The 23,131-nt window shown below is 35.2% G+C and overlaps 3 protein-coding genes and 2 non-coding genes across 8 annotated transcripts; 3 read left to right on the top strand and 2 right to left on the bottom strand.

Annotated features, from left to right (window-relative positions):
- Window positions 1-4,491: 4,491 nt before the first annotated feature.
- Window positions 4,492-4,872, top strand: LOC112024990 (geranylgeranyl pyrophosphate synthase, chloroplastic). Its single transcript, XM_065764357.1, has one exon. The coding sequence runs from the start codon at window positions 4,492-4,494 to the stop codon at window positions 4,870-4,872; it is 381 nt and encodes a 126-aa protein (XP_065620429.1).
- A 4,781-nt stretch (window positions 4,873-9,653) lies between these two features.
- Window positions 9,654-15,094, bottom strand: LOC112024979 (alpha-amylase). 4 transcript variants are annotated; one of them, XM_065764361.1, is made up of 5 exons: window positions 14,886-15,094; window positions 14,399-14,756; window positions 14,149-14,278; window positions 11,027-11,841; window positions 9,654-10,293 (listed from the first exon to the last, which is right to left on the bottom strand). In XM_065764361.1, the coding sequence occupies exons 2-5, from the start codon at window positions 14,480-14,482 to the stop codon at window positions 10,021-10,023; spliced, it is 1,302 nt and encodes a 433-aa protein (XP_065620433.1). In that variant the 5' UTR covers window positions 14,483-14,756; window positions 14,886-15,094; the 3' UTR covers window positions 9,654-10,020. The 4 variants fall into 4 exon arrangements, with proteins under 4 accessions (XP_065620433.1, XP_023913396.1, XP_065620432.1 ...); XM_024057628.2 differs by lacking the exons at window positions 14,149-14,278; window positions 14,399-14,756; window positions 14,886-15,094 and adding exons at window positions 13,044-13,173; window positions 13,293-13,648; window positions 13,778-13,980; XM_065764360.1 differs by having other exon boundaries at window positions 14,399-15,094.
- Window positions 13,744-13,951, top strand: LOC136063676 (small nucleolar RNA U3). The gene has a single exon (XR_010625296.1). It is a non-coding gene; the product is annotated as a small nucleolar RNA U3 (small nucleolar RNA).
- Window positions 14,852-15,059, top strand: LOC112025012 (small nucleolar RNA U3). The gene has a single exon (XR_002884206.1). It is a non-coding gene; the product is annotated as a small nucleolar RNA U3 (small nucleolar RNA).
- Window positions 15,095-20,776: 5,682 nt separating the features above from the next.
- Window positions 20,777-22,832, bottom strand: LOC136063664 (ceramide synthase LOH2-like; the record flags this gene model as incomplete). Its single annotated transcript, XM_065764355.1, has 4 exons — window positions 20,777-21,146; window positions 21,654-21,832; window positions 21,922-22,107; window positions 22,696-22,832. Coding segments are annotated over 4 exons (522 nt in total), but the record flags the coding sequence as incomplete, so codon positions are not given.
- Between the last annotated feature and the right edge of the window lie 299 nt (window positions 22,833-23,131).

Below are 23,131 nucleotides of genomic sequence, written 5' to 3'. Positions count from 1 at the left end.
TCAATGACGCTCTCTTAGCAAAACAGGTTTGGAGGATGATAAATAACCCCAGGTCGCTTTGTTTTCGCGTGTTTAAAGCTAGATTTTTTCCAAATTGTTCCATTTTGGAAGCGAAAGATTCTATAGCTGGATCTTATGCTTGGAAAAGTATTCTTAGTGCGAGAGATGTTATCCAGAAAGGTATGGTGTGGAGAATTGGGAATGGTCAATCAGTGCGTGTTAAGGAAGATAAATGGCTGCCTAAAAGGGAGTGTAGTTCCATCATTTCCCCCCTACCTACAGTGCTACCTGAGACAAGGGTCAGTTCCTTCATTGAAGCTGATCGGAGAGAGTGGAAAACAGAGGTGATTCAAGAGTTATTTCTGCCTAGTGAGGCATCGGTAATTCTGGGAATTCCGTTGAGTTTGAGGGACACAGAGGACCGGGTCATCTGGACATACACTCCTTCAGGGGTTTATTCCACAAGTAGCGCCTATAAGCTACTATCTGGTAGAGACTTGCCAGGCAGCTCAAACAGTGAGCCACAGAGACGTTTTTGGAGGGCAATATGGGAGCTGCGTATACCTCACAAAATAAAACACTTTGTGTGGAGGGCTTGCCACAATGCTCTCCCCACAAAGTGTAACCTGTTTCGGCGAAATATCATAAATTCGGAGGTGTGTGATTTATGTAATGAAGGTTGTGAGGATGTGCTACACACTTTGTGGAAGTGTCGGGTGGTGGAAGTTGTATGGAACTGTCACAGTTGGTCTCAACAAGCTGTGAACCCCCCTCCTCTAACTTTTTGCGATTTATTTGATCGTTTCTTGCAGGTGATGGATGACTTCAGGAAAGAAATATTTGCAGTAGCGGCTTGGTGTCTTTGGAATCGAAGGAATGCTCTTCATTTTGGGCGTCAAGTGCAACCTATCGCTAATATTAGCTCGCTGGCTAGTAATCTGCTACAAGAGTTCCTGGCGGCCCAGGAAAATGAAGCTCAACCGGTGCATTTGCCTGTTGCCCAACACCAGTGGAGACCTCCAGAGCACGACCACTTCAAAGTAAACTTCAACGCCGCTGTTTTCAAGCATCTCAACATGGCTGGTATCGGGGTTGTCATCTGAGATTGGCGTGGAGAAGTAACGGCAGCTCTGTCTATGCCGATTGCTCTAGCCCCGACAGTTGCGGATTTGGAAGCTCTTGCATGTCGTCATGCTGTGATGTTTGCTGCTGAAAAGGACCTGCAGACAGTTATCTTTGAAGGAGACTCAGCTTCAGTAATAAGTGCTATCTCCCCAGAAAGCCCAGTGCTAAATTCGTATGGTGATATTGTGGACGACATCCGTTCCTTAGTTTCTACTTTTCAGTTATTTAAATTTGTTTTTGTTCATCGGTCTTGTAATGTGGTCGCCGATGCTTTAGCTAAGAAGGCCAAATGTCTAGTGGGGTCTAAGGAATGGTTGGATGACCTTCCTACAGATATATCCCAGCTAGTTGGCTTTGATGTCCCTTGAACCATTTTAGTTTTCCCAATAAAGTCCCAGTCTGCTTGGCTGGTTTCTCAAAAAAAGAAAAAAAATTTTTTTTTTTTCGAACACGAGCCGAACTTAAGCTCATCACCAAACTAGATTTTCTATTTAAGCTTGACTCATTTTCTTGTTGAGCTAGCTTGGGATTATTCACGAGCTACTTGATTAGTTTATTGTTTTCCTATATATTGTGAAACCATGACTAAAATATTTTATTTCTTTATAATTCTATGAATTTTTACTACAAATAAACTACTTATATCATCAATAAGTTGCAAATAATAATTTAAGATCATATGAACCTATTGACAAAATCATATAATTCAATTTTAAGTATATATAATTATATTTTTTTTGCAAATATACATATTCAAATATAATATTATATATAGATAAATCAAGCCTTCATGCTTACAACCTTGTTCACAAACATATTATTATGTTTGAACTTTGCTCGTTTAATAATTGAGCCTAAACTTATAATTTGTTTTCTAAACAAACACACATAAGCATGCTTTTTCCCAAGCTGAACTCGAGTTGTTCATAAACAATTTGGTTCATTTACAGCCCTAGTTAGGGGTGAAAGTGTTTGAATATAGGTGCTTGATGTTATCCCTTTATTATTGTATGTTCAAGTTTTCAATTGAATTTAAACATAGGCTACATTGAACAATACATCATAAAAAATATTAACTCTATCAATAACAATTAAACCCTAAGTTGCAATACTGAAGGATCTGTAACTAAGTCTTACATTCTTATTATTATTTAGTTGAAGAGGAGTCAATTCTATGATTAATAAATAAAAAGCTAAATTAGATGATATATATATATATATATGTATGTATGTATGTATATATATAATATTAAAAAAAAAAAAAAAAAAAAAAAAAAAAAAAAAAAAAAAAAAAAAAAAAAAAAAAAAACTCTTTACATTCCATAACCGTCATTTAAGTGACGGTCACAGAATCAGGGGGCAACTGACGAGTATGACGAGCTCGTGTACTCTTGGACGATCCCACCTATACTGACGAAATAAAAGCTCTGGCTAGAAGAGTCAATTATCTGCTTTACTGACGAAGATATCCGAGCCACTGAATGCAAGCAATCAAGCCCGAGACGGTTACTGGGACAACTGTACACACCGTTGAGAGGCAGTGATGGCACAGTAAAGGGCCCAGACGTTACCAAAAGGAGCATTAAGACCTCCATAACTACACCAACGGCTAGAAGCCAGGAGAGCCTATAAAAGTCTCCCACATTGCCAAGAACCAGGTACTGACAAAAAAAAATATACTACTAAGATCTTTTTTCTTTCCAACTACATTCACCCATTTTTAGAAAACTTCTTACACTGACTTTGGCATTGGAGGCTCTGTGGCAGGCACCACACCGGTGATCATTCAAAAAGGGTTATTCCATCATTTCAATATTATCAGGGACGAGGGTTTGCTTCTGGACACATTTACTTCGACTTCGACTGACGAGTTTGCACTCTATCATAAGTTATTTTCAAACAGACCCTTGTAAATAAGAAAATAAATCCACAACTAATACCATTTTTTTGATCAATTATTAACAACTTGTCACTTAGACTTTGTTATTTGTTATGAAAATATTACTTTTTAAGGAGCTTTATGAACTAAAAATAGTACTATCTTTTCAAAAACAATCATATTCAATGTGCTTGAATTTGGAATAAATTACCAAAAACCTCCCTTGAGGTTTTGGAGGAGTGACATTCCACTCCAAAATTAAGGGAACTGACACTCTCATTCCTTGATGTTTGAAGAAAATTATCACATTAATCATTCCTTTAAATAACAATAACATAATATTGTCGTGTATCACTTTATCTTTTTTTTTTGTTTTGTTTTTTTTCATCTTTTGATTAGTTTATCTTTTTAAAGTAAACAAACCCTACTACAAATGATTATAGGCAGAAATACCATTTTTGTCCTTACATTTTCACACGATTCTCACTTTGGTCCCTAACTTTTTTTTTCACCGATTTTAGTCCTTATTCTGAAAAACGCGTCTCATTTTTGTCCCTACTGTCAATGCCCTAACGGCAAAGTCTTAGGTGACAGACGGAAGCTGACGTGGCACTAATGTGACAATTAAAATATTATTAAAAAATATTATTTAACTTTTTTTTAATGCCACATCAGCATTTTATTTTTTTTCTAAAAGCCAAGTCAAAAAATTTTAAAAAATAAATTAAATTAAAAAAAAACCTTAAATTTAATTTAATTAAAAATTTTAATTAAAAAAATTTTCTTAATGCTCTTAGTGTTCTTCACCATGTTCTTCATTTTACAACTTGTTTTTCGTATTCTTCCCAAATCAAACTCAGCATCTAAGAACTCAAACCCATTACAAGATCAGAAACCTAGCAGCCCAAGAACTCAAACCCAAATCACTAGGACATAAATGAAAACAAGAAGAAAAAATTAAATTAAATGCTAACAGGAAGGATGAAGAAACCAAGAACTTAAATCTCCAGCAAATCAAGAACTCCCAAATCAATCCCAGCAACCCAAGAACTCAAACCCAAATCTTCAGCAAATCAAACCCACAAACCCAGTAAACAAACCAATCTCCAACAAACCCATAAACCTATAATCAAACCCAGATTCCAAAACCACCACCACCACCACTACCACAATCAAACCCAGATCACAAAACCACCACCACCACCACCGACCAAGAGATCTTCCTTGTCAACCAAACACAAACCCAGCAAGTGATTTTTCTTGTTAACCAAACACAAAAACAGCAAACACAAACCCAAACATCAGAAAGAATACAAACACAAACCCAGCAATCCATCTTTAGAAAACCCAAAAAACCCAAATCCAAACACAAACCCAAATCCAAATCTCAACCCTTCTTATCTCTCTTTGACTCTGCCAACACTCTCAAAAAACAACAACAAAAGCAACAAGAACAGTCAAAACCAGCCTTCAGTCTCGAAACCTACATGACCCAGAAAATCAAATCCATCAACGAAGCTCTGGACGTTGCCATTTCACTCAAAGACAAAGAACCCCGCGAGCTCCACGAGGCCATGCGCTATTCCCTCCTTCGCGGTGGCAAGCGAGTCTGCCCATTCTTCTGCATCGCTTCCTGTGAGCTCGTCGGCGGCACTGAATCCATGGCCATGCCCGCCGCTTGCGCCATCGAGATGATCCATGATGCGGCTCTCATCCAAGACGATCTCCCTTGCATGGACAACGCTCATCTCCGCCGTGGGAAGCCCATCAACCACAAGGCAATCGGCGAAGCCGTCGCCATTCTCGCCAGCGATGGCCTCTTAGCCTTAGCTTGGATTTGGGGTTGTGTTTGGATTTGGGTTTTCTGAAGATGGAAAAATAGTCAATTGCTGGGTTTGTGTTTGGTTGAAGGAAGATCTGTTTTTATTTTTGGTTTTTGAATTTTCTTAGTTTTTATTTTTATTTCAGTTTTTTCCTTTTTTTTTTTTTTTCATTTAGTTAAAATTTACAAATTAATTTTTTGTTTTTAAAAAATGATGTGGCATTTGTGGGTATTATTTTAATATTTTTAATTTATTCCGTTTGCCAGCTGTGCAATTTTCGTTTCTGATGTAACGATAAGGACAAAAACGAGACCCGTTTTCCAAAATAGGGACTAAAATCGGTGGAAAAAAAAGTTAGGGACCAAAGTGGGAATCGTGTGAAAATATAGGGACGAAAATGGTATTTCTGCCATAATTATAACATAATTTGTAAAAATATGTAGAAGTGTAAATGAGTAATATTATAGATATAATATTTTTTATAATAGTTTAATTGACAGTGAAAATTCTTTTCGTTAAGTTGTTGATGGTTTAAAAAAAAAAAATTGGCTTCAATTTCTAGGTATATAAACTAATTAAGAAAAATTTGAGTAAAACAACTATATCATTTGTTAAGCTAGGTTGAAGGAGACAATCAATTTCTAAAACAATGTATTGGTAGGAAGGAAGTTAGGGATAAGGTTGTAAATAAGCTGAGCCGAGTCGAGCCAATTATTAAAAGTTTAAACTTGTTCATTTAATTTTTTTTTTTTCCAAACACGAGCCGAACTTAAGCTTATCACCAAACTAGATTTTCTATTTAAACTTGACTCATTTTCTTGTTGAGCTAGCTCGGGATTATTCACGAGCTACTTGATTAGTTTATTATTTTCCTATATATTGTGAAACCATGACTAAAATATTTTATTTCTTTATAATTCTATGAATTTTTACTACAAATAAACTACTTATATCATCAATAAGTTGCAAATAATAATTTAAGATCATATGAACCTATTGACAAAATCATATAATTCAATTTTAAGTATATATAATTTTTTTTTTCTGCAAATATACATATTCAAATATAATATTATATATAGATAAATCAAGCCTTCATGCTTACAAGCTTGTTCACAAACATATTATTATGTTTGAACTTTGCTCGTTTAATAATTGAGCCTAAACTTATAATTTGTTTTCTAAACAAACACACATAAGCATGCTTTTTCCCAAGTTGAACTTGAGTTGTTCATAAACAGCTTGATTCATTTACAACCATAGTTAGGGGTGAAAGTGTTTCAATATAGGTGCTTGATGTTATCCCTTTATTATTGTATGTTCAGGTTTTCAATTAAATTTAAACATAGGCTACATTGAACAATACATCATAAAAAATATTAACTCTATCAATAACAATTAAACCCTAAGTTGCAATACTGAAGGATCTGTAACTAAGTCTTACCTTCTTATTATTATTTAGTTGAAAAGGAGTCAATTCTATGACTAATAAATAAAATGCTAAATTAGATGATATATATATATATATATATGTATGTATGTATGTATGTATGTATAATATAACATAACTAAATTTAATTTAATTAGAAATTATTTAAAAAGTAACAAACATATTTAATCAATTTTTTCAATGTTAGGTTGCTTTGGTCCAATAGAATTCATGATATATATAAATTTTAATATATTTTTAGTAACATTTTAGCATTTATAGCTTAGAAAATTAAAATGCTCACATGAAAAGGTGAGTTTAAAGCTCAGATGACCTCTATCACACACACACACACACAAAAGAAAAAGAAAAAAAGAAGAAGCTTTTATGACAATATAGTGATAAATAAGGAACAAGTGCTGAAAAATTACACTTTCGTTTTACTATAGTACTAAAATTTTTAACATATATAAATATGATAAAATTCATATTTATTTGATACACAATAATAATAATTGGAGAAAGAAAATTAGAAGTTGTATCTTCTTCATGGAAAGGCTGAATAGTGCCACTAAACCACAAGGTACTTTTTTTTGAGAAAGAAACCACAAGGTACTTGATTTAGAGAATAATGTTCTAGTATAGAATATAACATAACAAATAAAAAATGAATGTCAAGATTGTTAATGTAATATGTTATATCCTATATTAGTACATCATGATGGGAAATTAATATAATAGAATCTTCGAATTCTTTTTTGGAATCAATTTGGACAATTCCAGAAACAATAAAGTATAATAAAAAAAATCATTATAGAAACAAATAAACAAAGCTGCAATAGGATCACATTATACACGTTGCGTGTAGTGTTGGTATTGCATTCGTAGTAGCTTAGCTGTAGTTGTGTAAACTACACTACGCAGTACATCGGATTCCAGAGTAAGCCAGCGAAGCACACAAAGACAAAGCGAAAGCATTAAGAGTTGACCAATTCTTTTGTGTTTTAACATACCAAACAAAATTCTTTTAAACAGCAGTGTGAACATATAAAGACTTTGAGATGGTTGTTCTCAGAAGCAAAAAACACCGTGTGAGTTGAAATTTCAAGAGCGTCAAAAGGTCAATCGCCAGCTCAGTAATGGACGGTAGTTTTGAATGGGTTGGGCCGGATGGACTAGGCCCAAGTCTATCTTGCATTTTTGTCTTGCATTTGAAGGGAAGAGAGATTTCTTTCAATTTTTTTTTTAAACGCCGGATGGACTTGGCCCAAGTCTATCTTGCATTTATAGTCTTGCATTTGAAGGGAAGAGAGATTTGTTTCAATTTTTTTTAAACTAAAAATAAAATAAAATAAAATAAAATCTCCGCTTGCTTGTAAAATTAGGATTAAATTTATGTATAATACATTAAGTTCTCCAATTAAATTAAAAAACATATTGCATAAATAGTGTTATATTTTCAAGAACAATTAAGTTTATGTTCTTGTGTTTAAATTTAAATGGGAAATTGAAGAAGAGAAAAATTAGATTTGTCCATGAGACAATAAAACAAGAGATAAACTTGCCTCGTCTATCATATGGATGAGAATAGCTAACATTAAAAGAGCTCTTCATAAATGACACCAGTAATGGCTCACATTACAAACAAGTAAAAGCATAACAGACGGACCAATCGACAAAAGATCATTGAATTCTATAATGCCCCAACATTTATTACCAACGGATCCATAATCATAAAGAGAGGCATTTACTCCCATCCTAAGGGGCAAAGACCTATAAAAAGACGCAAGGAATCGTAGCAAAGGTACGCAAGATATGCATAACAACTCTTTAGCCAAATAGCAATTTCTATGATCAATTGAGCTCTGATCTTATTGACTAGCTTGTCGAAGGCTCTTTGGCACGCACCATACTGGTGTACTCAAAGTATATTTATCCCTTTTGCAGGATTTCACAGCTACTGACTTGACGTCATCCATCTATATTGATGAGGAGTCCAACTGACAATTTTTTTCATTATCAAAAACCTATCTAAGAAACTATACATTATTCTTACTTGTGAAATTAATAGAGATCGTTGCATGTTAAAGATTTAGTTTTTATCTATGTTAAGACTTAAGAGCTTTGTAGTTTAACTAGTTGACATTTCTTGATGTTTTCAATAGAGACATCTAGGATTCAAATCACCCCACTCTCAATTATCAAACTACAAAAAACAAATCCATAAATATACATGATAGTATGTTACTTAAGATCAATTATCATTTTTATTCAGTATAATAATATTTTATTATATGATGTGAAATAATAATAAACATTTTTTTTGAAACCAAATAATAATAAACATTTTTATATTTATCAAATGATATCTTAATCGTGAAATGGCAAGATATACAATCATATTAAATGTTTAATATTAGAATATACAGTTTTATATACGAAGTTTTTTTTTTTTTTTTTTTTTTAGAATGAGTTTTATATACAAAGTTAACTATTATAAATGTCTATTAGTAATTGTAATTATCAATTTTACAAAAAAAAAAATAGTAATTATCAAATTTCATATTTAGACAAAAAAAAAAATATAAAAATAAAAAGGATAAAATTATCTTATGTATTAAACCTTCTCATACATTATATGAGTTAATAATATATATATGATGCTGCCAGGTTGGATCGGGTTCAGAATTCCACTTCACATGATATATATTATGGTGGCCTAGTTGATCAGCCACTGTCCACTTTGCTTGGTGGCCACTGGTAATTCCATACAAAGCAAGCAAGTGCGGGACAGAGTTTGTAGTTTGTACATAGATTCTCCGACATCTAAGCCGCAAGTGACCTTTGTCTTTGTGTCATCGGAGTTTTCATAGAAACTTAGTTTCTGATTGTGGCACGCTGATGCTGCTACTTGTCACAAAGAATATTTTTCCAAGAACCAAAACTTTAATTGGTGATTCAAATTAACCACGTGTCCCTTTTGTGAGTTTTACTGGATCCTAATGGACAAGAATCTCTGATGCCATCACCAGAAGAGTAGAGAATAATTTTAGTTTCTAGCTGTAAAATAAATGATTCCAGAATCGGATTGACACCTTTTGTAGTAAACTGACCTCTAAAAAATTAAAGCTTGTAAAAGAAGTACTTTTTTTGTACGAATACAATGATGTAATACAGTAATAGAAAGATGATCAAAGTCCATGCAGAGCAGCTTCATGATTCATGAGCTGCCAACGAAATTAGAATTGGAAACAAAAACAGTTGTTTTTAGAAAGACTATCAACCTTTAAAAACTTTGAACATTATTGGATTCAGGAAAGAAAATCTTAACCGTGAGATTTCCTTGTAGAGGGTTACCTATATGAAAGTCTGTCAGTAAAAAAATGGGCAAGGCATATCAAACCTTAATTTTCTCAATTTTATCATATACTTCATTGTTGTTACAAGCTTGGTTTCCAGGACTCAATTCTAATTTATAGAAAAAACATTATAACAGAGATTTTTTTTAAGGAACATATCCAGTGTGTGGTATATGGATCAAATTGAATCTTAGAAACTTTCAAGTGGGGTCTGACGCAATGTCCTTGAGTCTGTAACCGACCTACGCAAGCCTTATACTTTAGAAGCAAACTGGATAGCATGAACATGAAAGTTCTCTCTATGCTTAACTTTCATCAATAATAACATAGCATATTAAATTTCAAAGGTTCCAAAGCAAAGGCTAATTTATCATAATGACCTTGTGTCATTCCTTTTCATTTTTATTAATTATCATCATTCCCCTTAGTTTTTTTCTCCCACACAGCATAGTCATTTCCGGAAGTAGCTAGTTGGAAGGTTGGAGGGACCAGGTTCCCAACCTCATATCTTGGACCAATCTTAGCAATGATCTTCTCGTCTATAGCAGCCACATAGAGATCTGCATCAGAGGCTAGAATTCGCACGAAACTTGTGGGCTTGATCCCATTTCTGGATCGAATTGCAATGAGTATAGAGATCCCCTCTTTGAGGCCCCAGTCAAAGAAGTGATCATAAAACTGTCACGAAATAAAATATTCACATTAATTCAAAGAAAGAATGAAGAACATTTATTTGTCGATAATCATTAGTATCAATACCATTAAAGAATAACTTGTCAATTTGGATTAAATTGTCTTGATGTCAATAATTAGACATCAATGGAAATTGTATCTGCTAATAGTAATTTGCATGCTACAAAGTCCATCAGAACCTTTTTAGTAGTAAAAGAACAGTTTTTGCAATTATCTTTTGTTTGCAGAAATAGTTGCCAAAACAATGTGCAGCTATGTAACAAGATCCTATGCTACAACTGATAATTTTTTTTCATTTGCATCCTTGAATAGATTAACACAGCTTGTTAGGGTATGTCAATATAACAAATGCATATTCAAATGAATTTCACACAATCAGGCCAACTGACATTGAGCCTTTATTTGCTTATATATAGCTTTTTAAAGCCTTAATCTTCTCCCCCCCCTCTTTTTTTTAAAAGATACAAGTGTACATTTACCAACTTTCAGAAAATAAGTAAATTCAGTATGCTTTTTCAAGTGAAGTGTAGTCCAATTTTGGAAACTTGAACAGATTGTTATCAATTTACTTACAGATTTCTGCACTAAAGGCTATTTTTTGACTTCCAGACAATTTCCTGGATCTACTTTTTGTTCATCTAGGAACACCATATGAAAATAACATGAAAAAACAAAACATCTGGTGAGAGAAAAAGTAAACGAGCAAAAAGTAACTTACAATTGATGGAATCCCTGGATGAGTAAGAATGTAGACATATCCCTGCATGACTTTGTCTGATGGGAATGGCCAAAGCTTCTGTGTGGAACCTGTATCATGATTATCTATGAACGTTACAGCATTTCCTGGCTTCAAGCCAATCACACCTGGAGGACCTCCATTGGAGTCTTTCAACCGCCACAGCTCTCCTTGAATTGCAGTTTGAAGTATCCCTTTAGTTGTAAAATCAAAAGCTGTAACACTTCCTCCAGCAGCTTGTATCCATCTCACAATCTCGCGACGATGACCATCCTGGTTGTGCACTGGTTTTCCATCACTTCCATAAGCAAGAGTGTTCCATATTTCACCTACTGCAAAATTTGGCTTAGTTTTTGCCATATACTTCTTAGTAAAAGCTGGGGAATATCCTCTGGCAAAATCAAATCTCCACCCATCAAACCCAATTTCAGTCTTTAGCCAGTTCATCCAATCTGATAGCTCTCTTTGGACCCGTAGGTTTGTGTGGTCGATATCTGGAGCACCATCAAAACCACCACCGGTGTCTGGATTTCCATTGCCATCACAATAACGAGTATCATCACTGCAAATGAAAGATGGACCCCAGTCAAGGCGATCATCTGGAGTCCCTCCTTCAAAAACAGACCAAACTCCTCTACTATCTTTCTTCTCTGCACATCTGTGGTTTATGACTATGTCCGCTATGCAATGGATCCCCTTGTCATGGAAGGCTTTTGTCAGTCTCTTCAGTTCATCTTGGTTTCCATATTTTGACGCATTGAGATCATAGAGCCTTCCAGGCAAGTACCCTTGAGGGCCTAGCCTAGAGACAAAGCAAGGAAACAATTTTAGCAAAGTTTCCATATGATTTATTTGCTATACTTGTTACTTCTAAAGAGTAAAGACTATGAGAGCCTGTTTGGTTGCCAAAAACTGTTTTCTGTTTTCAAACCCACAAAAAAAATTGTTTTCAGTTTTCATTCTCAAAACCTGTTTTCTAAACTATTGATCACCTTCCAGTTCAAAATTTCAAACAAGTTTAGTACTGAATTCTAAATTAAAAAACATAAGTAGCTGGGAGAAGCTCAATAGAACCTTTGAGCAACTTGGCAAGCATGTTTCCTAGAAGTACATGTGACCATATAGTGAGTTGAAACAATTTTCCTCTGAACCGGTTTGAAGATAAATTTGAATTAATGAAACAAGTTTTTTAAAATTCAGCAGCTTTTTCTATTTCAATAAAAGTGATAATGTTTTAGGTCTCCATTTAACTTCAGTATCTTCTAAATATAACCTTAATCTTTAAAACTAATTAACCAATATTTCAGATTCTAAAAGGGAAAAGGGGAAGGGGGGCGGTGGGGGGGGGGGGGGGGGGGGGGGGGGGGGGGGGTGTTCCATATGTTCTTTTCTTCTTATGGTGAAATGTCTTTAAATTTTACATTGACCCCACTTATTCTTATCTTAATCGGTGCAATTCCAAATAATAGCAAAAAAATTCTACAATTTTAATCCAACACAATTTTTTTTTCCTTCTTCAAATTACAGTGGTTGCAATTGCCACCACTGGACACTAGGCAGCTCTGCCTCTAGCTATTTGATTGAAGTCCTTACATAGTATGAGATGAATGAGCCTCAGAAGAATTCCATTAAGAGCCAATTTCCTTCATTTTGGAGGACAATTGTAACATAAATGTTCTAGTTTGCAAATCTTACAAATGAGACACCCCTAGAGGCCATAATCATTTGATCAAATAGATACACTGCAAAAGATATGATTTTGCATTATATCTATTTACACGCAAAAAGACAGGAAAAAGAACTTAAATAACTAACACAATGCATTTTAGCTCCAGCTAGAATGAGGGGACACCATAAACAAGTTGGAAGTTTAAATTTTGAAACACCAAATTCAAATAAATTTACCATGAAAAGGAAGGAAAAAAAAAAAAACCAACAAAACTTAGTGGAGATTAAGATTATAAACTTGTATATGTAATGATTTTTGGTAAAGGTGTACCGTCAGAAAGAGAGTGAGAAGGTTGAGGGAGCCAAACATGAGTAATCCCAGAAGTAGCCAGTTCAGGAACTGAGTTTCTTAGGAAGTTGTACCATCCTCCTTCCTTCTTCCATGACTCCCAGTTGAACCCCTGTCCACCAAAAGCCCAACAAATTCATATAATTATGATTAATATAGCTGATTAGCATAAAAAAGAAGAAGAAGAAGAGGTCAATTATACATAATTCAATTATAGTGTTTCGTGCATACCTGAAATAGAATTTGAGAAGCTGTGAAGTTTGGAATGAGAGCAATAAAGAGCAAGAGATAGTAGAGAGAGATTTTGTTTCCCATCTTCCCTTTTGCTAGTCAAATTTGCTTGTTTTTTTTGAGTTTAATCACTCTTTAAAGGAACTAGAAGGCAATAAAGCTAAGCTAAGTTAATCATTTGGATCTTGACTTGTACGCATTGACCTATATGATTGGCTAAAAATGTCCAACATGTGATGGCCTTTGTGAGTGGAATCCTCAAAATTGCAAATTGCCTAACATTTTAGAACTTTCTCTTCCCACGGTGATTGGGGAACATCAAGAACAAGTTGGAAACAATTTCGTGGCTTCTGCCTCTGCAAGCAATTGAGATCTTTTACTTGTAAAATAATCTCAACCATTCCTTATTATGCAAAGCACAATAGAAGAATATCGTATATGGAAAGTGGAAACTAATAATACATGTAATCTTCTATAGGTTGTACCTCTGCGTCCTTGATCACTAAGGAGACAAGGATTCCAAGTCTGGTGGATGAATCAATACCGTGTGATCAGACCGTGATTAGCAGCCTTATGATCTGTGGATTAATGCGGCGGTAGATGATCGTTCTCAGTCAGTGAACACTGGTTGGGATGGTCATGCGGTTGTCTGACAGACCTAAAATATCTTTTTTATTTTATTATTTTTATTGAACTTTTTTTTTTCAACGAGATTGTCTTGTTATCATTTTTGAAACTCCAAATTCAAATAAATTTACCATGAAAAGGGAAAAAAAAAAAAAAAAAAAACCAATAAAACTTAGTGGAGATTAAGATTATAAACTTGTATATGTAATGATTTTTGGTAAAGGTGTACCGTCAGAAAGAGAGTGAGCAGGTTGAGGGAGCCAAACATGAGTAATCCCAGAAGTAGCCAGTTCAGGAACTGAGTTTCTTAGGAAGTTGTACCATCCTCCTTCCTTCTTCCATGACTCCCAGTTGAACCCCTGTCCACCAAAAGCCCAACAAATTCATATAATTATGATTAGTATAGCTGATTAGCATCAAAAAAAAGAAGAAGAAGAGGGTCAATTATACATAATTCAATTATAGTGTTTCGTGCATACCTGAAATAGAATTTGAGAAGCTGTGAAGTTTGGAATGAGAGCAATAAAGAGCAAGAGATAGTAGAGAGAGATTTTGTTTCCCATCTTCCCTTTTGCTAGTCAAATTTGCTTGTTTTTTTTTGAGTTTAATGACTCTTTAAAGGAACTAGAAGGCAATAAAGCTAAGCTAAGTTAATCATTTGGATCTTGACTTGTACTGCATTGACCTATATGATTGGCTAAAAATGTCCAACATGTGATGGCCTTTGTGAGTGGAATCCTCAAAATTGCAAATTGCCTAACATTTTAGAACTTTCTCTTCCCACGGTGATTGGGGAACATCAAGAACAAGTTGGAAACAATTTCATGGATTCTGCCTCTGCAAGCAATTGAGATCTTTAACTTGTAAAATAATCTCAACCATTCCTTGTTACGCAAAGCACAATAGAAGAATATCGTATATGGAAAGTGGAAACTAATAATACATGTAATCTTCTATAGGTTGTACCTCTGCGTCCTTGATCACTAAGGAGACAAGGATTCCAAGTCTGGTGGATGAATCAATACCGTGTGATCAGACCGTGATTAGCAGCCTTATGATCTGTGGATTAATGCGGCGGTAGATGATCGTTCTCAGTCAGTGAACACTGGTTGGGATGGTCATGCGGTTGTCTGACAGACCTAAAATATCTTTTTTATTTTATTATTTTTATTGAACTTTTTTTTTTCAACGAGATTGTCTTGTTATCAGTTTTTCCTTTATTACCTAATTATAAGTCTTCGGGCTTCCCCCAGTGAGATTAGGATTATCCAACCCTATTGACCAAGTTGTTTTGGTATGCTTACTATTTTTTAGTAAAAGTATTGGAGCATTGTGGGATGTAGCATTACTAATATAGTTTTAAATGTTCTCAATAGTAATATTTTTATGGCAAGCCTTGATAAAACTGACATTGCCCTCATTCCTAAAGTAAATAATCCCAAAAAAATGACTGATTTTCGACTCGTAAGCCTGTGTAACGTAGTATATAAGCTCATATCTAAAACTATTACCAATAGATTTAAGGCTCTTCTCCTCACATCATCTCTGAGAATCAAAGTGCTTTCACTCCTGACAGACTAATCACTGACAATGTACTTGTGGCTTTTGAGTTAATGCATTTTCTGAATCACAAAAATGCAGGGAAGGATGACTATATGGTTGCCAAACTCGATATGAGTAAGGCGTTTGATAGAGTCGAGTGGTGCTTTATACAGGGGGTCATGGAGAAACTGGGGTTCAGCTCAAAGTGGGTAAATATTGTAATGAGGTGCATTACTTCGGTCTCATTTTCAGTTATTATAAATGGGGCTGCTTGTGGGAACATCATGCCTACACGAGGGCTTAGGCAAAGGGATCCCCTCTCCCTGACTCTCTTCCTTATTTGCACTGAGGGGCTTTCTGCACTCATCCATGAGGCAGCCCGAAACAAGCTTTTGACAGGTATTTCTATTTGTAATGGCTGCCCAAGAGTCACCCACCTTCTCTTTACAGATGACAGCATTCTTTTCTGTGAAGCTAGTGCAGGGGAAAGTCGGGAGCTAAAGCATATCCTTAAAAAATACGAGGAAGCCTCGGGCCAGAAAATTAACACTGACAAGTCCTCAGTTTTCTTTAGTCCCAATACTGCACAAGAAGCCAAGGATGAGATCTTTGCTATCCTAGGCCCTATGCAAGATACTAGACACACAAGATACCTAGGCCTTCCATCCTTATCATTGGAAGATCGAAGAAGTAGGTGTTTTCTATCCTAAAAGAGAGGATTGGGCAGAAGCTAGTTGGCTAGAAGGGAAAACTTCTCTCTATGGGAGGGAAAGAAATCCTCATAAAAGCAGTGGCACAAGCAATTCTTGCATACACTATGGGTTGCTTCCTTCTTCCCCAAAGTTTATGTGATGAAATAGAAAGCATGATGAGGAACTTCTGGTGGGGCCAAAAGCAGCAAGAATCTAAAATATGTTGGCTTAGTTGGAAAACAATGTGTCCGCAGAAAGCTTATGGAGGCATGGGTTTCAGAAATTTGCAAGCTTTCAACAAAGCAATGCTAGCAAAGCAATTATGGCGAATCCTCCAAAACCCAAACTCTCTAGTGACAAGGGTTCTCAAATCTAGATACTTCTCTACTGATGATATTTTGAATGCTAAACTGGGTAATTCCCCATCATACTCTTGGAAAAGCATCCACAGCAGCCTTGATGTAATAAGAAAGGGAACTCGGTGGAGAGTGGGCAATGGAAAATTAATCCATATCTAGGATGACAAATGGCTGCCAACCCCATCGACCTACAAGGTCATCTCGCCCCCAAATGCTAACCCCCAATTCCCAATGGTCTCTTCTCTCATTGACCCAATGACAAAATGGTGGAGAGTAGACACGATAAGAGTAACTTTCCTTTCCTTTGAAGTTGATACAATCCTGAAGATACCTTCAAGTCACAACCTTCCAAAAGACAAAATAATCTGGATAGGGAATAGCCGCAGAGACTTCATAGTCAAAAGTACTTACCATATAGCTTATAATCTGCTGGAGACAAATGAGAAAGAAGAATGCTCAAATGGAGATCCCTGTAAACCGGTTTGGAGAAAGCTATGGCACCTTAATCTCCCAGCAAAAATCAAAATTTTTGCTTGGAGAGCATGTGTCAATGGTCTCCCTACAATGGAAACCATAAACTGCAGAGGAATATCTCAAAATAAGGACTGCCCTGTTTGTGGTAGTGAAACTAAAAACTTAGACCATGCCCTTCTCAACTGTGTCTTTTCATCCTCGGTTTGGTGTCTTTGGCCAGAAAACCCACTACACACTCATGGCATCAAAAAGTCCTTCCTAGATTATGCAATCTTTATTCTTTCTCATGCAACACTTCAAGACTTAGAGCTTTTCTTTGCCATTGCTTGGGCCATATGGTCCAACAGATACAAGATTGTGCATAAGGACTGTGGTCTTCCTCCTCTTCAGGTGTGGCAATTGGCTAAAAATGTTGCTAATGACTTTGTTAGCTCTGTCACTTGGGACCTTAGCCAAATTAGAACCTCCCCATCCAGTTGGGTTCCTCCTCCCCTAGGAATCCATAAAATAAATATTGATGGGGCATCATCAAAGCTTGACAGTTTCTCAAGTGTTGGAGTTGTCATTAGAGATTGTAAAGGTCATGTCATGGCTGCTTTATGTAAACCTCTTCAAGCTTTCTTTCCTGTTGAGCTAATGGAGGTCATTGCTCTGGAGCATGGTGTTCTTTTAGCTTAGGAGCTTCAGCTGTCTCGGGTCATTATTGAATAGACTCTCTAAATGCCATACAAGCAATCAATGATAGGGCGGCCACGGGGAACAGCTTTGGGCATCTCATCCAAGGAATCCTTCAGGCGAGTGATTCATTTGAGACTTGCCTCTTCAAGCATTTAAACAGAAGCTTCAACTCAGTGGCCCACGAGCTTGCTTAATATGCTCAAAGATCTGGAAACCATCACCTCTGGAAAAGAGTTATGCCTCCCATTGTATCTTCTTTTTTGCAATCTAATATGATGTAATTTGCTGTTTCTGGCTTGCTTATGCAAGAACCTCTGTATGTCTCGTTTTCTTGGTTTTAATTCCATATCATTTCCCTTTCAAAAAAAAAAAAAAGTTGTAATGGTTTGACATTTCACATTATTTTAAAACAATTGAAACTTTTGCAAAATTTTTGTAACTTGAATTTTGTTATTTATTAGTTGACTTCCCATTACTATTAAAAAAAGAAAAAAACTCAAGATTGACATGTATTGACGTGTGAAGAACAAATCTCTTTTTTTTTTTTTTTTTGGGTTAGTATGGGTGTTTAGAAGAGAACTCTTCGAACATTGACAATTTCCATTTAGCACCATCATCGTTTTTAGATCCAACTTTATATATAATATCTTTGGAAAGTGGTTAATAGAGAGAGAGAGAGAGAGAGAGAGAGAGAGAGTGTAAAGTTTTGTGGACTGTGGGCTTTATAGAAGTATCAAATAATGAAGTAGAAATTGTGGGACACGCTCTTTGTTTAGTGTTAGGGAAGCTGACACTGACTCGCAAAATTTTTCGATTTAAGAATTAGCACATACAAGATATGGAGTATTGTGGAATAAGGGTGTGGTCGTAAGTTGATTGTGAACTTGGGTTTAACAGCAAGCTACCAACCAACTCGATCAAATCATTTTTGAAGGAATTCCAACCGTTGCTGATTGTGAACCTGCTAGTTGTTGATCAATTCGATAAAAGGGTAAATTGATGGTTGGCCCAGTCGTCCTTAAGGGTTGTCTCATCGATGTTGGCAATCTAGGTGGCATTTATGTTGACAAGCATGTGAGGTGAGGTGATGGTAATCTCAGGATTCCATGGGATCTAGTGGAGATGTACAAATCTTTGTTGAATCTCGAGTTGGAGAGGAAAGTGCCATAGCCATGACTGGGGAATCAAGTAATTGAACAAAGGGCAAGGCCTGTGTCCAGTGAAAATTTTTATTGGACATGGCAGGATTTGGACACGTGTCCAAGATCCAACGTGTCCAGTGAAAACTTTCACTGGACACAAGCCGGTCCCTTGAAGAAAACACTTCAAATGGATTCAGTTTACTTGCAGTTGCACCAATCCATATGGGAAATATTGCATGTAGCTAGTACACAAGATACTTATTTCTCCTTCATCATCTCCTCATTTTTTTCTTATTGAATTGAGATGAAAATAGGGAAAGAATTATTTTTAACTGATGTCTTCCCTTATGTGAGTATTTTTGAGCGGCTCTTCACAATGCACCATTACCCTCCATTTTTTGTATTGTTGTGAGTAATAGATTTGACTCTTATATATATATATATATATATGATTCTCCTATTTTTCTGGCTTGCACAATGGCCAAAAATGCTACAATAGTAAAAAAATGTTACGATGGTTACCCAGGCTCTACTATGAAGTCCCATGCTCTATTGTGAAGTCTCATGCTCTTCTGACAAGTCCTTTGGAATATAGAGATTCCTTTGGCTTATAATGATGTTCTTGGAAAAAAGAAAAAAGGAGTTTACTCTTAGACTTTTGGTCTTCTCAAACTCTCTTTCAGCAAAGACTTCGCATTTTAGATTGATGAAAATGACAAGAATTTGCTACTGATTTTTGAGTCAAAAAGTGAAAAAACACTGTTTACTTTTATTGTTCACAGATTACTATTCATGATATTGTTCACTTTTTATTGTTCATGACACTGTTCACTCCGAATTTTTGCCTATTTAAGGAGGGTTGTCCCTGAAGTTTAAGACAGAATTCTCTTTTGGAAAAACTTTCTTTCTTTTAGAAGCCTTCCTTTGAGTGAGAGAATTCCCTACTATCACTATTTCCCTACAATCCTTGTAACTAGGACTAGTTCAAGCATTGTAACTGTTAACTTGTTGAGATCTTGTAACTACTACTATTTGCTGTAAGTGTTTATTTTACTTTTCAATAATAAGTATTTTCGGCTTTCTGTTTAATATACTACTTGTTGTTACCGCCATCTTTGATGGTTCTAAATTTCTGCTTTGATATATATACTGTTTGGCTGGTTCTACTGCCTTACTATTGTTATAAATTATTTTGATTATATTTGCAATACTGCCTTCTTGGTTGGTTCTACTTTGCTTACTTTACTTTCAATATATATATATATATATATAACCGGGTTGATATGCCCAAAATTCCCTTAATTTGCTATCTCAAATCGACCAGACCAAAAAAAAAAAAAACCCTTAGGGCTGTAGTTACCTCGGCATACTGTGTAAGTCTCCTTATTTAGCAAACGCCAGAAGCAGCTTTGGTCCTTGCTTACCTTCCAGCATTGCCAGTTTATGCAGGCAAATTACTCCGTATAGATCCCTTCTAGGAAATCGAAGGGTGGATAGTTTGAATCAACAATGCCACAATCGACTGGGCAGTAGTTGGCACTGCAGCAGCATCAAAATCATTTATCTTTTTTCCTTATGGACAACAAAGATCATTGGTAGTTGTGCGGTCCACCCAATATGAAGTCTTTCGGGGTAAACTAACCATCATGATCATGCTAGTTCTTTGGCCACAGCAGGATCAGGTTGCATATAATAAAAAAGCAAATCCATATTACTGATAATAGTTCAACAGTCAGATTAGTGATCAGCTTGCATATAGTAAAAATCCGGTTAAACCAACAAAATAGAAAGGTGTATTGACACTCGGAAGCGTAATATTAATTTTCTGTTCACATGGGAATGAGGGAATCAGGCCACATTCAAAAAGGTTGTAGAATTATCATAGTTCGTAGTACATAATCCAAGCCTGGATATTCTTGTATCAGTTAAATGCTCATATAAAATATAGGAAGGATGGCAAGACCAAAGACTGAGAAAAAGGAAAGTCCTTTTTTTCTTTTTCTTTTTCAACTTCTTCATTTATCTGTTTTAGGGCTAATCCAAACAAAATATTATCCAGAGAAACAATTATACAGGAATCACCTATCATTTATACACCAAAAAGATATCAAAAAGGAGATTAATGGTCTTCCACCTCCTTATCTCTACCCCAAGAATAAGAAGAAAAATTTAGAAATCAAAAAGTTCCCAACCCCCTCCAATTTTGGTACAATAGATGGCAAACAACTGAGATCAGAGTGAAGCCTACAAACTTGTCAAAAGTAATTCCCAGGGGGCTAAATCATCAGTGAGAACGTATGACTTGTACAAAATCTTCCAACTATTCATCATCCTCTGAATCTGTATTAAATAAATATAATAAATCTTCAGCTCTAAATTAAAAAATAAAAATAAAACAGCTACTTTAGACTACAAAAGAAAATAATACAAAATGGATATAATGTCACTCTTCCCTAAACTGCATATGCTTTTCCACATATTTTAGAACTCAACATGGTTGGTGTATATATTTGTAATGCGTAAATGGAAGAGATATCAGTATATCAACACCTAAAGGTAACGAGAATGGTAAAGAAAGCTGCTTTGCAGGATGCAGGCAAGCCATTGCTCCCATTCCAATTCATTTTAAAATGTCAAATTGATATTGTTGTACAAACATGAGAACATTATGCAATGAGTCTCCTCGATGTAACAAATAAGACTTGTAGAAAGGAAGCTTCATTTTTTATGGGTTCTACATATATCGAATCCATCCATTTCAGATCACACACACACAGATTTATAGTAGATTCCAGATGTAATGGAACAATTTTTTGAATGATAATATGAAAGCAGTGAAAAGCTTACCAGATCTTATATCTTCTCCCACTTTTCCTCTATTTTTCAACTGTCTCCAGACCATTGCACAAATAAGTACCCACCAGTATATGTGAAACACAAGTAGCATCAGCAACATTGTATTGAAAGCATAGTACAGCAACGTATGATAGGCCTTTGATAGATTCAAGAACTTAATGAGATCATAGCTGGGAAATGGCAACAGTAAGAACAGATAAGTCAAAGGAGTATCAAAGCCAAATGTGGCGCAATAAAATCATTTACCATGAGGGCAAACCTTGTTGCATTTATAACCCAAAAAGGAAAGAATATTAGCCGCAGAATGAGCCAAGAAATGGCAAAGAATCCAAAGAACACACTTGCTCCAAGCTCCTTCTCAGAATATTTAAAAACTTTAGCAGCTTCCATGAATACATCACTTGCATCATGCAGGGCAAGGATGATTGAGCCAATCCGGAAAAACCTATAAATGGAAAATTAGTACCTGTTCTCTTGCTGGATATTTCTACATTAACTTTACTAAACATTGTTTACTAGAAACTCTTGCACAAAAATCAATAAAGCAAAAAGTGGTACATAACTTACAAGGGCTGAGATACTTGCTTTTTAAGAGTTCTCTTAAACTATAGTTTGTTAGGGTAGACCTATGCACTTAAAAGATCCAACTGGAGAATCCTCAATAACATATGGTTTTAGTTTAGCTCAGGCACAAGAGTGCCTTCCTTAACGTGACTTTTTTTTTTTTGATAAATTCCTTAATGTGATATTGTATTGTATTAACATAACATTAGCAGTGAATATGGTGCCAAGAAGAAACAGTAAACAAATAGTAAATATAAATATTACCACGAACAGTTTTAGATAACAATCAATATATCCCAAAAATTTTAAGAAGATAAGCATGAATGTTCTTTATAATGCATAGCACTGCCAAGCTGCTATATTGCCTAAAACAGCAAACAAAAACTAACTAACAACGTCACAACAAAAACTCTAATAAATGATGAAATTCCAAGAACATGGATAAACAGATATGTAAGAATTGGCATACTTGGCTGGTCTGTCACAATAGAGAACAGAATGACAGACAATTGCAAAAAATTGATGGGCTAACTGCCTCAGCAAGAGTGTTAGTGAATCTAACCATGGCCTTAAGGTTCTGCCTGCCAAATATCGCAAAATTAAAGTTTTTTTATGAGATTATGACAAGAAAGTCATTTTACTTGCCACATGTTGCAACATTAAAAAGGATTTTTTTTTTCATAAAATAATCAAAATGGCATCATTTCACTTACATTACATTATTTGAAACCATTTTAAAACACTAAATTTAAATATTTGATTTTTTTAATATAAAAATTGATTATTACAGGTACAATTGATTAGCTGAAAATTTTCAAAAAACTAATATTTCAACATCACATGGGCTACAAGCCGAAGTTTTTTGGGGGTTTGAAAGTAGAAATTGAAATGCACTCTCTCTGTGT

This window comes from Quercus suber, unplaced genomic scaffold, assembly GCF_002906115.3.
Source record: "Quercus suber isolate HL8 unplaced genomic scaffold, Cork oak 2.0 scaffold_554, whole genome shotgun sequence".
NCBI classification, from domain to species: domain Eukaryota; kingdom Viridiplantae; phylum Streptophyta; class Magnoliopsida; order Fagales; family Fagaceae; genus Quercus; species Quercus suber.
This window is presented reverse-complemented; position numbering and strand designations above follow the sequence as displayed.